The sequence below is a fragment of the Aptenodytes forsteri genome, unplaced genomic scaffold, assembly GCF_000699145.1.
Source record: "Aptenodytes forsteri isolate BGI_AS27 unplaced genomic scaffold, ASM69914v1 Scaffold1, whole genome shotgun sequence".
Lineage (NCBI taxonomy): Eukaryota > Metazoa > Chordata > Aves > Sphenisciformes > Spheniscidae > Aptenodytes > Aptenodytes forsteri.
Window position 1 is genome coordinate 3,090,220 of NW_008795035.1, and position 16,016 is coordinate 3,106,235.

Here is a 16,016-nt window from a genome sequence, read left to right on the forward strand (position 1 = left end):
GTTGTGTAAAATATGTCAGACTTTAAGGCTGCTGGAATGAGTTGTCAGATTATCAAGTCAATAGTAAATGTGGAGGCTGAGCAGTATTTTAAATACTTCCCCAAGAAACTGATATCCTATACATAAACTATATGATCAGAAAAAAAAATATATAATCTTGTAAATGTTTATTGTTGTATTCAGATAAAAGAGTTAGTTTGGAAAAATTAAGTTTACTCTACTACAAAATGTTCCTATCTATTAATGAAACAAATACCTAATGCTGCTCTAAAAGATGTTTCAAATAGTGTATGTAAAATAAGAATAGGAATAAATAATGTACGTCATCTCACTTCTCACAAATTAACATTTTATATAACGATGAAGCAAAAATTCAGACATATTAAGGTTTTTTATGTAACATATCCTATCTTTTGTATAATTCCTGTTAGGGCATACAGCTTTCAATATTGTTTTTCCATCCTTATACATGCTTTTTCTGTTGTTACAGCATTAAACTTTATTTTAAGTTGTATTTGAACTTTATTGTTCTAAGTTATTTAAATGTTATTTATAAAAAAAAAAAAATACTTATTAAGCTGCATCTGTTTCATATGCTTTTAATTCTAAAGGAATAACAAAATGGTCTGGCTGAGATGCATGCATTTTTTTCTGTGACCAGACACAAAGACTAGTACACAGCCCTCTTGCCAACATACATTGGATGGCAGACAAAAATGACAGCCTGCAGCAAATCGCACAATGGACATCTCAAAAGAAACAATACAAAAATGTAAAAAATCTTTGCCACATACTCTTGCTAATTGAATTTAACAGCATGCTCAGAGTTTCACCAGGTAAAAGAAGGCTACAGCTCCAGCAGGTACTGGAATTAATCCTCAGATGGTAGAACCTATACTTACAGATAGAGAAATATGTAAGAACCTATATGACTAGTTTGAAACTTCAGCCAAAATCAATGTGACCTGATGAAGAAAAGACCTCTTAATTTTCTAGCTATTAAAGTGTTCAACTGAGCCCTACATGACTAATGCATTATATCATTTCATTCTGTTCAGTTTGCCTACAAGTTTTCTCCGTATTGTGACAATTGCGCTTAGATAAAGATCACCAAAAAATTAGCTAAAACAGTTGCTAGATGACTGGGATGGAGTCAAGTTAATTACTAATGGTCTTAAATGCTCTACTTTTCATAACAAATACAAGTGTCTGGAGTCAACCATTTTTCCCTACATGAGACACTTTCTTTGTAACAGCACTCTCAGAAAACGGCAACAATTCCCTTTAACAAATATTCCTTTTTTAAAAAAATACTTGTTTAACAAATACTATAATTTGGAAATAATTTATGAGTTTTGACTTGCTAATATCAAACATCAAAGTGTAGCTATAAACGTGTCTATGCAGAAAAATTTGTCAATACAGCTATATCAGTAAACCTTCACTGTGCTTTTGCTAGTTTATCAATTACTTGTTCACTGAACACAATAGACTGTACTATCAAAGAGACTTTTTTTGCTGATAACTGTCTGCACTACCTTCTGTGAATATATAAACACCGCAACAGCGTTCACCGCAACAGAGTTCACGCTCATGATCAACATTAACATACCAGCAAAAGTTTCTAGATCTAAACTAGGTTAGTTGAAGCTTTGAAATAAAAATTAAAAGAACAAAATCTCATTAAGATTGTTTGTGGTTAGAAGTTTTACTGAAGTTTGAATTAAAATGTGAATATGCACATTAATAGATGAGTATATGTGCCAAAAAAAGCTTAAATTAAATGCAGGTACAGACAAGCTCTTGTAATTTTACATTATGTAATTTAAGAATACAGGAATTCCTGAATCCCAATGGTAATTAGCCCTTACTGCTATATGCTTTATCTAACGGATCACTATATTACCATCATTATCAGGTAAGCCAAGGCTGCTTTATGTTTTACAGCTGTCATATCTGAAATGCATCCTATGAGTGAATGGTTCACAAAAAAACACCCGAGTGCAAATGATACAATCCTTCAGCAGCACAGTCATACGGCCTTACATGTTGCAATACCTTCCTTGTGTTGACTTAGCAGAGGAAGGACTGTATTTGAGAAAAATCAGTATTTTGCCTTCCTTTTATGCTTTCTCTTTCATTTCTTCTGGCATTTTAATAGTCAAACAGACTTAAAGGTTAGAACATATCCTGGGTTGTTCTATTCCAGTACATAATGGAAAAGGTGAACAGAAAAGCAAGATCAGAACAACCCAGTTGAGCAATTTTCAAACTTAGAAACTTAGAAAATCTCTTCTGCAATAAAATATATTTCTTTTCAGCTGTCTCCAAAAAAAAATCAGTTTAGTGCTAAAAACAGAGAATAATAATCAGAAAATTTATAGTGATGATCTACAGTAGCAAATTGTTAAAAGATAAGGACAAAAAAAAGAATCTGTTAGCTTTTAACAGGTATTATTCAAATAGATGTCAGAAATCCTCACAAAAGCCTTTTATATCAATTACACCACAATCCAATCTTAACATCAATCATGCAATATACCATGTGGGAGGAAAACAGGTCTGTATGAAAAGAAACACATATACCTGTCTGGATTTGGCTCATTAATGACCTCTATAATACTAAAGGTTCAAGAAAATCCAAACAAAGTGGGCTGTAAAAGCCACTCTCAAGTGTAATTTCTTTGTTTTTCCTTCAGATGCGTTGGCTTTCATCTTGCTTTTTTCTTTGTTTACCACAGATACTACAAAGTGTAAATAGACTGTGGTTGAAATATAAGCGCCTGCAGTTTAAATAGCCATTCTATTTAGCCACCTTCAACAACCATTCACATTTCCCAGAAACTACTCCATTACGCGGGCTCTTTAAATTTAATTAACAAGGTTCTACTTACTTATTTATCTTTTGTGTTAGTGCTGATAAATACTCTGTGACACAGAAATGAGCTAATCTCATCTGGGGAATCTCGTAAAAGACTGCAGAATCTCCATTCTTGCAGGTTTTCAAGACCTGACTGGACAAAGCCCTAAGCAAGTTAGTCTGAAATCAGTGTGGGCCCTACTTTGAGCAGGAGATTGGACAAGAGACCTGCAGCACGCTTCCAGCCCAAATGAGTCTGTGATTCCATATGAAAGTTATTTTTCTTAAAACAGCCATTTAGAGTCAAGTTCAACCTCTTTGAACAACTACACAAAACACATTTTCCATGTTCGGGGGATAATCACACATTTGCCTCATAGTTTATCTATAATAACTTATATGTCATTAAAGGTATGCAAAATGGTGTAAATACATTCCATAACACAATAAAAAAATGACAATCGGACAATTTCCATGACCTTTAAAAGACATGGTATGGTACAATATGGTCTCACTTCTAGTTCTGTTCCAAGTACTTTAAAACACCACTGTGCATAGCATCTGTAATAATCAGATGACTAAATGATTAGATGAGTAATAATTAAAATACACTTGTCTGCATTTTAAATTACTTTTTTAAGAAACAATGTATATTCTTTTTGAATGTAAGTTAACTTAAACTCAATAAAGTAATAAGAGAACAACGGTATTTCACTGCACTCAACGACCAGTATCCGAGTAGTCTAAATTAACTTCATAAGCCCATGCAATCTAACTCCTCAATACTAACTTTCTAAAAAACATAATAATTTCATAACATTTAACATATGTAGAAAATGAAAGTGACAGGTTAGATTATTTCCCCCAAATTAGGGAAACAGTCATCAGGAGAGTTGACAACCATACTTAGAACTAATATTATACTTTTTTTTAAACTAACATTTCATAACCAAAAAAAAGAAATTCAACTGTTTACATCACTGGATGAGTTTTAAAAGGTAACAGTTATTTAAATCACATGTTTACTTAAAACAGGGGAAAAGGTGAATTTATTAGCAGAAAAAAAGCTAACTTCTCTGTGCTGTTAGTAGAATAATTTTGAAGATTAGTACTGTCTTTAAAGCAGAAACTCAGATGGGAAAATATTCAAGGAGTTGCATGAGGTTTTTAACATAACATTTATATTAACTTTAATGATATTCACACAGCAAAATTACTAAAAAAGCTTTTTAACACCATACATTTTAATTAATAGTCTTACATAAAATACAACTGCAGAATTTAATTATAAAAATTTGCAAAAAAATAAAATTCATATAGTATTAAAACTACCAAGTGTTAAAACCTGAGTTCTGTAAATAACTTCATAATACCTGGCTGAGGAAAGCTAGCTTGTAAATCTCAAGCATTCCAGACACTGAAATTCTATAACTCGTTACATTCCAGACCTAAAAAGGGAGATTTTCTTCAATTCTGTTTGGAAGGCAAATCCTCACTTACCAAGATTGTTTTTTTCATTAAGAAAACTCTTTTACTTAGAGGCCTGGCACTTGAAAAGATTGACTCTTAACACAGAGGGGGAAAAAAAAGAACTCATTTCAGAGGAAATTACTTCCTCATGAGAATAAACTATTTTCCTTCAGTGCTAACCAGAAAAGGAGAGGAATTCGAATGAAGATGCATAAACTTGTCACATAAAGGTTGCAGTTTTTTCAGACTGAAGTCCAATATCAATAAGAATCCTTACTTTTAAGATCATTTCTAAAATAGTGTTTTAGCGAAGATGGTTAAAGATCTGAACACTGAGCGTTCTTCAATGAAGTACAGATCTTAAAGGATACCAGGTACCTAAAAGGTGGATATTGGTACCTAGTGAGAACTTGGAGGTGTCAGGTTAAGTAGGCTGCCAAAGTTCAACGGATTTCAATAGGAAGTAGATATCTGGTGTGCTCAGCTACATTATGAAAGTAGGTATTCGCCTTACCTAGTACCCAGATAGCTTTTTGAAGCTTATGACAAGTTTACTTCACATATATCAACAGTTTCCCCATCTTTGAGGAGTCAGGCTGGTCAATTTTAAGGGCTCAGTTCTCTGCAGATAAGCTCTTTCTGGAGCTAACAGAGTCTGTGAAATTAGGAAGCATTTGTGTCACTTGGGTGTTCAGAATTTTGTAAGACTAAAACACAAAAAAATCTTTTTCTAACTTTGCAAAGTAAACACTGAAAACAACTCATTCTACAGACCAGTCTTCATTGGCTTGCACCTCTGTTTTCCGACCATGTGCCAACAATGGACTGACATATCTGTGGTGTGATGTTAACTGAACAACTCATGCAAATCCTTAGGTAATGTCTTATTTATATATTTCTGGTTTTATACAGCAGCAGAGGCACTACTTCTAGCCTATATCCCTCCTACCGAAGGGAAGAACCCCAACCGAAGATGATTCATTGTCCCACCTTTATTTAAAAGAATCTCTGTCTCACTTTATTCACAGAATCACAGAATGGCTGAGGTTGGAAGGACCTCTGGAGGTCATCTGGTCCAACCCCCCTGCTCAAGCAGGGCCACCTGGAGCCAGTTGCCCTAGACCATGTCCAGGTGTTTTTTTAATATCTCCAAGGAGAGAGACTTCACAACCTCTCTGTGCAACCTGTGCCAGTGCTCAGTCACCCTTACAGTAAAAAAGTGTTTCCTGATGTTCAGATGGAACCTCCTTCTTTCAGTTTGTGCCCATTGCCTCTTGTCCTGTCACTGAGCACCACTGGAAAGAGCCTGGCTCAGTCCTCTTTGCACCCTGCCTTCAGGTATTTATATACATTGATAAGATCCCCCCTGAACCTCCTCTTCTCCAGGCTAAACAGTCCCAGCTCTCTCAGCCTTTCCTCACGGGAGAGATGCACCAGTCCCTTAATCGTCTTCGTGGCCCTTCATTGGACTCTCTCCAGTATGTCTATGTCTCTCTTGAACTAAGGAGCCCAGAACTGAACACAGTACTCCAGGTGTGTCATCACCAGTACTGAGTAGAGGGGAAGAATCACCCCGCTATTCTTCCAACTAATTCAGTGATATCTTTATTACCACTAGAAATGTTTTTTTAATAATAATGTTATGTGGTATAACTTTAATCAGAATTCAGGACCGACTCCCTTTACAATTACAACTGGCTGTCTAAACATAAACACAATTTACTATTACCTTGGACAGCACCAGTTGTGATGGACAAGAACCAAGTCATCGGCTAGTGACTGCTGAGTGTTCATGGTTCACCTACTGGCCTTTGTAACCTGGTTCTGCTACAGATTTCTTACATAACTTTAAGCAAGCCACTTTCAATGTCCTATTTGATAAGAAAGAAAAAGAAGTTCAAGTCTGGTACGTGCTGCTAAAACATTAAACATGCACCCAGACTAGCTTTAAACTACCAGACTAATCACAACAGGGCACAGGTCAGCAGTGGAGAGGTAGCTGTTTCTACCCACACTCATAGTGACTTCTGCTGCTACACAGGACAGCATACTGTCATAGTTAGACTGTTATCTATCTCATTCAAGCTGACTAACAAGGTTAGCTTGTTCATGTCTATATGAGTTGCCGTGATATTATTGCACAGTACAGGAACACCGGATGAGACCTTTAGAGGAAAGGGAACATCTGGAAACCATGGACACCCAATTCTTGTGTAAGACACGACATGTTAATATGACAGCTAACTTGCCTATACACCCTATTCCTATTGATTTCACCGAAAACTAGGCACCAAAGTGGATCTGGACAAGCAACTAACTTCTCAGTGGTCATAAAAAGAGAACAAGCGATTATTGAACAAAACTGTGAGTGTCCTGCAAGCCTAAAGCAGTAAGGTAGATCACAGAATAGGATATTAACAGAAGAGCTAAAATAGTAAGGCTTCTCCCTTTTATTTTATTGTCATAGAAAAAAACAAGTCGTTATAACTTGGAGAGAAATGTCAAGATAACGAGCTTCTGTGACTTCAGAAATTACTGTCATTAAAACAGACTCAGTTAGGTGAGAAGTGTTATTATAATCAATAGCTGAGATGATTCACTGAACCTGCTTCACAAATAATCACTTTCTACTCGGTTTCATATTCTTGTTTTCATATACTAGTAAAGTACTACAATGACCAAGATCCAAAAGGAAATATGACTATACCAGAACAAAACCATTGGAATATATAAAAATCATGCAAACGTTTCCACTGGTTTTAGGTTTTGTAAAAGCATATTATTTTTTAAACCCAAATGTTCCTCTGTTCAAAAACATAGATCATTTCTGTTTCTAAAAACTGAACTGCAAACGGAGAAACACACAAAAAATTGATTCTGTAAACAAGAATTTTCTTTCAAGACTGTTACTTGATAAGGAACACTGACTTTTAACTTTAAAGAAACCACATTTAATTTTTATAATTGTACTTGAAAAGAAATACTAAAGTAAAAAAAGGAAAAATATTCAGGTAAGCTAACAGGTAATACATAATGACAGTAAGATAGTTCACTTTATTAAGCCACAGATGTGCATAGCCAATCCATACAAAGATTCCACAAAGCTGTATTCATTTGTAGAGACCAAATCCTTCAGCTAGGTCTCAAGAGCAACTCTCCTCTTTGCTTAGATAGCCTGTTCCACTGGGAAAAACCCACGCAGTTCTCTTACATCTACATTACAAGAGAAAGCTTTGTGGGAATCATGGCACACGCCAGAACACTTCCCTTCCTCTGACATGTCTGCAGTACTTCACTAATTCAGGATTTCCTGAGTACAGCATGTTCCAAACCTTCTCTCCTTAACAGATACAAGAGACAACCCTCTATCTTTTCCTAAGCATTTGACATAACTGTAGAGAAAACATGTCAGAAAACAGTAGGGGCTGGGGAGTGGCAAGACTGTCACCAACAGAGCGGGGTGAGTAGCCTTGAAAATTTGCACAGAGATACCTTTTTCCATTCAGGTAGATTCCATTACTAAATAATTTCTAAAATCATTCTTCAGCTTATCTTTAAGATTGGCAATGAATATCCCTATTTTATATAGCCAATTATACATGAGAAAACGGAAAACCAAAGACTCGCAGACTTCACTGCCTTAAATGACACCCAAATTTATCAGTTTTCTCCCAGATATTTTCCTCTGAATTATTTTGCAACAAAACCAAGGTTTTCCTACCTTGGTGACTGGGGAATGATCTAAATCCAGAAAAAGCAGACGAGCCCACAGAAAAAAGGATGGGGGGAAAAAAAGGCAAGGATGGGAAAAGTTGTTTGGTTATGGTTGGGGAGAAGATTGGTAACATAAAATGATGGCTGTAATTGTTAGAAGGAGAACAGTTATTTCAGGCAGGGGGAAGAGAGAAGCAGCTGGCTAGCTTGAAGAAACTAAGCGTTGGATAACATTCAGAAAGGGAGCAAGCTAGAGGCAAAATCAGCACAAAAAGCTTGAGAAAAGATGTTAAAATAGCAGCAATGAGAAAGAACCACAGGCTAGTATGAAAGAATAAAAGTCAAAGATCTGATCCACCAGGACAGGGAAAACAAAGGGGTAGAAGTTAGGGGCTAGAATGCAAGACATACTGAAAATGGGAGCCAGGTGCCAGAGAAAGGAGTAGGAAAAAGAGTAGCTGCCATTAGTATTAGAGGAACTGACAAATCGAAACCATCAGATTTTACTAGATGGAGTATCAGCAGCTTCTTTAAATACCTTGTAATATTGTTTACAGCTTAATTAAATGGAAGTATCAGTATATTGGGAGGACATATGTTTAGAGCTGATCAAAATGCACCATTCATTTTTAATTGCTATAACATTTTGATTTTGTGCAAAACAAACTGAAAATATTACTACTAATTGATGTTGACAATTAGATTTTGCAATGTGCTATAAGTTTCATTCCAAAATGCATAAAGTAATGTGCATTATGTGTTTAAAAATATTTACAAGACTTACTGGCTGCTGTAGAACTGGCAGATGCACTAGCTTGTATGTTAGCAGTAGCATCTTTACTGGTATGATTTACTGTGGCAGCCTTAAAGCTTTCGAGATTTCATTTCTTCCATACACATTTCCTTGGTTTTAGACCTGAAAATCAAAAATTTAATTTAGAAAAATGTTTGTTAATTTTGAAAATCACCCTATGACTCTTCCCAAATGAAATGAAAATTGCTTTCTTTCCTGCCTCCAATGCGCAAATTTTTATGCCCATGGTCAACTTGAGGCTTGGGATCCAAGCCTGTTAACTGAAATAATTATATTCATATACTTAAAGTCAACCAGGACAGTTTTTGCTATCTCCCTTCTGCTTCTGCTTGGTTTTGCACATGGGTGAATACCCTTACTTTGTGGTTGTTCCAATTCTGGTAATTTAATACATTTGCATATGTTTTGTTGAGGTTGTGAATTATTCTGGCAGCAATACATAATTTAGTTTATCCAGTGGTTTTCAATATTCATTCCAGTAGAATTTTGCACAGCTCCCACACTGTAAGTTTCATGCAGATGCAGAATCTATGCCATAGCAGTGGTCTCCTAGTTTCTTGGGATTTTTTTCTGGCCTGACTAAATTTCAGTTAATTCTATCCATTATCTATTTATAGTGGTTACACATTACAGAGTATACTGTGGGTTTACCCAGCTCTTCCAAGTTAAAGGCCCATTTGGAGTTTGGTGCATACATAACTTTGAAGTATGCAAACCTTCTTTAAATTAAATTTTTCAGGGTGATCTTTTTCTACATACAATTTTCTCTGTCTGTAACTAAAAAGAAAATTCTGCCCAACAAACAGTGACTGACACAGAGGAAGGTTTTGAGAAAATATTTCTGTATTTTATATCTACTTCAAAAACATATTTTTATTGCATTTGTCAATCGGCCTCAACATACAAGATAATGAAATCCACATTGTCATGAAATCTAAATAAATGAGCACTAAAGATAGCAATCTGCTCTAAATCTAAGTTTTGGAATGGATATTAAATGACATATACAATCTAAAAATCATAAACTGTTACTGTTAAAACATGCAGATATTTAATGGTAATATATACTACTTCCAATAGAAACTTCTAGGACAGGTACAGTCTGAATCCAGTAAGAATATTTATACGAAGTGACCATTTTTTATAGAGAGATACCTTCAAGGCCACCTACAAATAGTTACTGGGGAAGATCTCCTAGTCTTCTGTTTTAACCAAAAAAAAAAAATCCTCACTATGTTCAGCAGCTTTTCCAGGAATTCGTACAGTTTTGCTTAGGGCTTGAATTTTAAGGCTTCCTCCCCGACTGCATTTATGTGCTTACCATAGATTCTTCCAGCATACCTCTCCTACACAGTATCACAAAGCAAGCAGTGAAATGATATCTGCATTCATCAGTTCAATTATAAGTTATGTCTCTGGGTATGATTATATCCTCGCTGGCTAATTCTGCAATAGTTAAGTACTTCTACAGCTAAAAGAGCTACTACAGAACAGAGTCACTGCAATAAGGCAATGACTGGACTGGATTAGAGCCTATACATAACCTTAAAAACACCATACTTTCTTTTCATTATCATCCTGATACCAACTCTGCAGAAATTACCAGTTCCCATCCACTCAAACTCTGAGGCATATAAGCTTTTAAACACCGAGTGACATCAGAGCTTAATTTAATGGGGAAAAATATATCATTAAATCCAAATGAAAAATGCCAGTCTAGCTTCATCCTCAGTCATCTTACATGGGAACAGTTCCAAAACTGGATCTAACATGTATCATGATAGAAAGATAGAAACGCAAGCAGGTTGTCAGAAATGTCTCATATTTGCAGTAAGACTTTATCATTATTAAACACTGGGAGGTCCAGTCCAGCTAACCTTGCTACGCAAATAAATAATTAGAATGCAGTATGCCTCCACTGTGTCAGCTGTGGGACACTAAACAGGTTTGTCAAGACAGATCTAGGCAGCACAGCTGAACAATTAAAGCAGGTTACATACTTTGTTTGACATGCTTTTGCCAAAAAAATTTTAAAATGTCAGATCCAGTTTTATTTTTCCTTAAAGAGAAATAATGCCATGGATAGTCAGCTCAGATTCTTTGTCTCCTTTCCAGGCTAGTGGTTTAAACTCTTTATCCATATTTATATACCAACTATCAGAATTAAGATATCATTATTGTTACTGAGCAGAGAAAGACAGCTTTAACAATAGTATTCCTAGTACGGAATTTTCTATGCATGTATATATACGTATATAATTACTGGGGGAAAAAGCAATAGATTCTCACTGAAATGCAGACCTGGTGGTGTGGACAAAATGTGCCTCAGGGAGAAGGAAAAAAAACCCCACCAGTACCTGATGTCTACTGAAAACTTGTCTACCAATCCATCCTTAAAATCATCATCAAAACATTTAATAGATTCAGGAAAAATGCTTCATAGAAAGCTCAATAAATGACTTGTGACAAACAATCAGGGTATACCTGCCAAAATAAGAATAACACTGTATCTAAAAAGGCTACAAAAGAGATTTCATATTGCAATTAGTTTAGTTAATGTAAAAATATTCAAGTGAACTGTAGTAATGGCAAAGCCATTCTGCTAAAAAAAAAAATAGTACAACCTTTTATTATTTGTGTGAAACATGGGGTGTGAAACATGGCAACTGTATCAACAATAGGGGAATTCACTTCCCAAAACTTTGCTTAATCAACATAAAAGTCAAAGTTCCCAGTTAAGCCTGAACTGGAGGATACTGATTTCAGCAAATTACGTACTTTGAACAAGTCACTTTGGGTTAAAATTAGGATGTAGAATAAAGTATTATTTTTTAACATTTAACTAATTTCCCAAAACTTTGCTTAATCAACATAAAAGTCAAAGTTCCCAGTTAAGCCTGAACTGGAGGATACTGATTTCAGCAAATTACGTACTTTGAACAAGTCACTTTGGGTTAAAATTAGGATGTAGAATAAAGTATTATTTTTTAACATTTAACTAATCGTTATATTTAATGAAAAACAAGACATTCCTTAGAAATCACATCTTTTAATATTATCATTAAATTTTACTATTCACACATTACATGAGCCAAAAAAATTCACTTCTGATTGCCTGTGATAATTTCTAGCTTTTCCTCACCATTTCTGATTGTTCTCTCTCTGGTACTTACCTGCATGTGCTTCCAGCTCTCTTTTGGAGCCAAATGCTGCCAATCTGGATACACGTAAATGGGTTTATATGACATGCTAATACTTTTATGGGCTGAAATACAGCATCTACCCATCTATCACTGAAAATAGTAATTGTAACGTTACCTGAAAAAAAGCATCTTTATCATCCCTGGGAACAAGAAGAAAATTTGCCACAAAATCTGCAATTCTGTCAAATAAGTGGTCTTGATCTTCTTGGTTAGGCTTCAAAGGGGAAAAAAATCAGGAAAAAGGTATCAGTGTAAATTCAGATATAGTTGTGTGCTAATATATGGATACATGACATTATTAAAGCTCATGTTTATCTATCCTATGATGTGAGGCATTGACCACACAAAGGAATACCACTGAAACACATATTCTTAAATTAGTTCCACCTCTTACTCCAATATGTTTTTCTTCTAAATGTATTAACAGATATATTTTTTTTCCAGTATATTGCAGTAGTTCCTGATTCGGAATAGCACTTAAGAACACGCATTATTTGAAGCATATGTTAAGTCTATCAGCCAACAATTAAGATGGAATCTAAGTGCTGTACTGAATCAAAGCCAGTGTACATAATCACAGTCTCCTGCCACATGAATATTTTCCTTCTCTTCTTAATAAAGAACATAGTGATCACCTGAGGTAACAGAATCCATACACTTTTGATTTATGTTCTTAACCTAAATATTCCAAACTCATACCTTTTATAAATCCCAGCACCATTACACAAAGTAAGCAAAGTAAAATAAACAGTCAGTTTGGTCTAAACGTTTATTTTAAGCTTCGTGGTATAAACCTGCTAACTAAATTAGTTCTTCATATGTTCAACTACTGCTCTTTAAAGTTACATGAAAAGTTAGTCTTGGGCCTACACTTGATGCAGTTGAGCTTAATCAGTAAAACAGTTGCATTTTTGGACTTGCAGAACATGGAGCTTATTTGTTTGATAATAACAGATCTAAGAATGCTTGAAACTAATTTATACCTTAAACTTTTGGAGAAGCCACCACCAAAAAGAATCCTGTAACAGTGCAATAGATGATTTTGAGAGAAACAAACTTCTCCAGACTTTGAGAACATTTTTCCATCAAAACAACAATAAAATATTCATTACACTGAATGCAGAGATTTAAAAATTCCTAAAACCACAAAACAAACCAAAACTAGACAAAGGTAAAAAGTACAAGGCTTTTCATTTGGAACACGATCCACAAGCAAATAGGAAGTATTATTTTAACATTTAACTAATCGTTATATTTAATGAAAAACAAGACATTCCTTAGAAATCACATCTTTTAATATTATCATTAAATTTTACTATTCACACATTACATGAGCCAAAAAAATTCACTTCTGATTGCCTGTGATAATTTCTAGCTTTTCCTTACCATTTCTGATTGTTCTCTCTCTGGTACTGCATGTGCTTCCAGCTCTCTTTTGGAGCCAAATGCTGCCAATCTGGATACACGTAAATGGGTTTATATGACATGCTAATACTTTTATGGGCTGAAATACAGCATCTACCCATCTATCACTGAAAATAGTAATTGTACCGTTACCTGAAAAAAAGCATCTTTATCATCCCTGGGAACAAGAAGAAAATTTGCCACAAAATCTGCAATTCTGTCAAATAAGTGGTCTTGATCTTCTTGGTTAGGCTTCAAAGGGGAAAAAAATCAGGAAAAAGGTATCAGTGTAAATTCAGATATAGTTGTGTGCTAATATATGGATACATGACATTATTAAAGCTCATGTTTATCTATCCTATGATGTGAGGCATTGACCACACAAAGGAATACCACTGAAACACATATTCTTAAATTAGTTCCACCTCTTACTCCAATATGTTTTTCTTCTAAATGTATTAACAGATATATTTTTTTTCCAGTATATTGCAGTAGTTCCTGATTCGGAATAGCACTTAAGAACACGCATTATTTGAAGCATATGTTAAGTCTATCAGCCAACAATTAAGATGGAATCTAAGTGCTGTACTGAATCAAAGCCAGTGTACATAATCACAGTCTCCTGCCACATGAATATTTTACTTCTCTTCTTAATAAAGAACATAGTGATCACCTGAGGTAACAGAATCCATACACTTTTGATTTATGTTCTTAACCTAAATATTCCAAACTCATACCTTTTATAAATCCCAGCACCATTACACAAAGTAAGCAAAGTAAAATAAACAGTCAGTTTGGTCTAAACGTTTATTTTAAGCTTCGTGGTATAAACCTGCTAACTAAATTAGTTCTTCATATGTTCAACTACTGCTCTTTAAAGTTACATGAAAAGTTAGTCTTGGGCCTACACTTGATGCAGTTGAGCTTAATCAGTAAAACAGTTGCATTTTTGGACTTGCAGAACATGGAGCTTATTTGTTTGATAATAACAGATCTAAGAATGCTTGAAACTAATTTATACCTTAAACTTTTGGAGAAGCCACCACCAAAAAGAATCCTGTAACAGTGCAATAGATGATTTTGAGAGAAACAAACTTCTCCAGACTTTGAGAACATTTTTCCATCAAAACAACAATAAAATATTCATTACACTGAATGCAGAGATTTAAAAATTCCTAAAACCACAAAACAAACCAAAACTAGACAAAGGTAAAAAGTACAAGGCTTTTCATTTGGAACACGATCCACAAGCAAATAGGAACTTCCTTCAGTTTGCGGAAATACTGAAGGGAAAAAAACTTGCAGGGGAAACACTTAGCTTTTACTGAGAAAAACAAAAGCAGCTTCTTTGGGTTCCTCAACATTCGGTCGTCAAAATATAGGGACTGATCTGGATTTGCCGGATACCTGCAACACTCTCAACTTTTTACTGTTTTTTTTAAATTTTCAGCAAACCTAAGACTAAAAGTCTAACTATCTAAAGTCTAAAACACAAAAATGAAGGTATACAAAATTAGTAAGACAGCAAGTCACACTTGTTGCATTAAATTTATTACATAATTATAAAGTATGTAAGAGCTGAAATATTGTAAATAACAACAACAAAGCAGGTGAAGACACTGGATTAACTTATTTTCTTTTATATTAGGAGGCAAGCATTGATTCTAAACTGTGCCAGAACTGTGTGCAGAAGTGCTAATAGGATTTCCATATTCTCTGCATCTCGCTTATCTGGGTACCTTTGCACATTTTAAGCACAAATAAACAAAATTTTAAAATCAGTCCTCCAAAGGTTTTTTTTAAAACACAGATGTGCCATTTCAGGGAGCTCCATCAGGTTCTGGCAGTTATTACAAACACCTCTAATAGGAATAGCTGTAGATTATAAACTCACATAAGATTTTTATCCAGTGCAAGTAGTAAGGTCTACAGCCATTCTTTGAGTGCCAAGACATTAGGTTTTATGCAAAAAAATGATGACATTTTATATTTTGTAGGACTAGTGATTACTTCTGTATATTGATATTTCACTGTCAATGTCAGCAAGCGTGCTTCTGTTTGTATTTAACACTTTTCCTCAAAAACGTTACATTTGTGCACACGTTTTGCAGCAGGTACTATCAACGGGTCACTATTTAGACATAGAGTTTATCAAGGCTGCTCAACAATCTGAATTTTAAATCTATCCTTCACTCTGCACAACTTGTTTTTATCAGCTTGACAGTATTTAGACTTGGACAAATGACAGGAATTAAGAGTTTCCTTCATTTGTAAATCTGAAGCGGTCAAAATTCATTCAGAAAAATGCAGTATGTAAGTGACATACCATTTACAATATTCTTCAGTCTTATCCGTTAGTAACTATTTTAACACAGATTGTGAAATTCAGTCTGTGCAATACTATTTAATGGTAGGTTAATTTGCAAAAAAGTCATAAAAATAATTTTTATTTTGATTAATAATAACAACTGAATATGTAAAATGGATCAAAAGTCAGGATTTCAGAGTATTGATACCAGTAACATATTAGTGATTGTTTTATGTTGGTGAT

The 16,016-nt window shown here is 34.7% G+C and overlaps 1 protein-coding gene across 1 annotated transcript in view; it reads right to left on the reverse strand.

Annotated features, from left to right (window-relative positions):
- FAM227B (family with sequence similarity 227 member B) overlaps nucleotides 1-16,016 on the reverse strand; it is a 92,304-nt gene that overhangs the window by 65,034 nt on the left and 11,254 nt on the right. Inside the window, 6 exon segments of the mRNA XM_019471316.1 lie at nucleotides 8,829-8,960; nucleotides 9,510-9,577; nucleotides 11,216-11,289; nucleotides 11,292-11,342; nucleotides 13,619-13,717; nucleotides 14,487-14,586. Of these exon segments, the coding sequence (XP_019326861.1) occupies nucleotides 8,829-8,960; nucleotides 9,510-9,577; nucleotides 11,216-11,289; nucleotides 11,292-11,342; nucleotides 13,619-13,717; nucleotides 14,487-14,586 (524 nt within the window).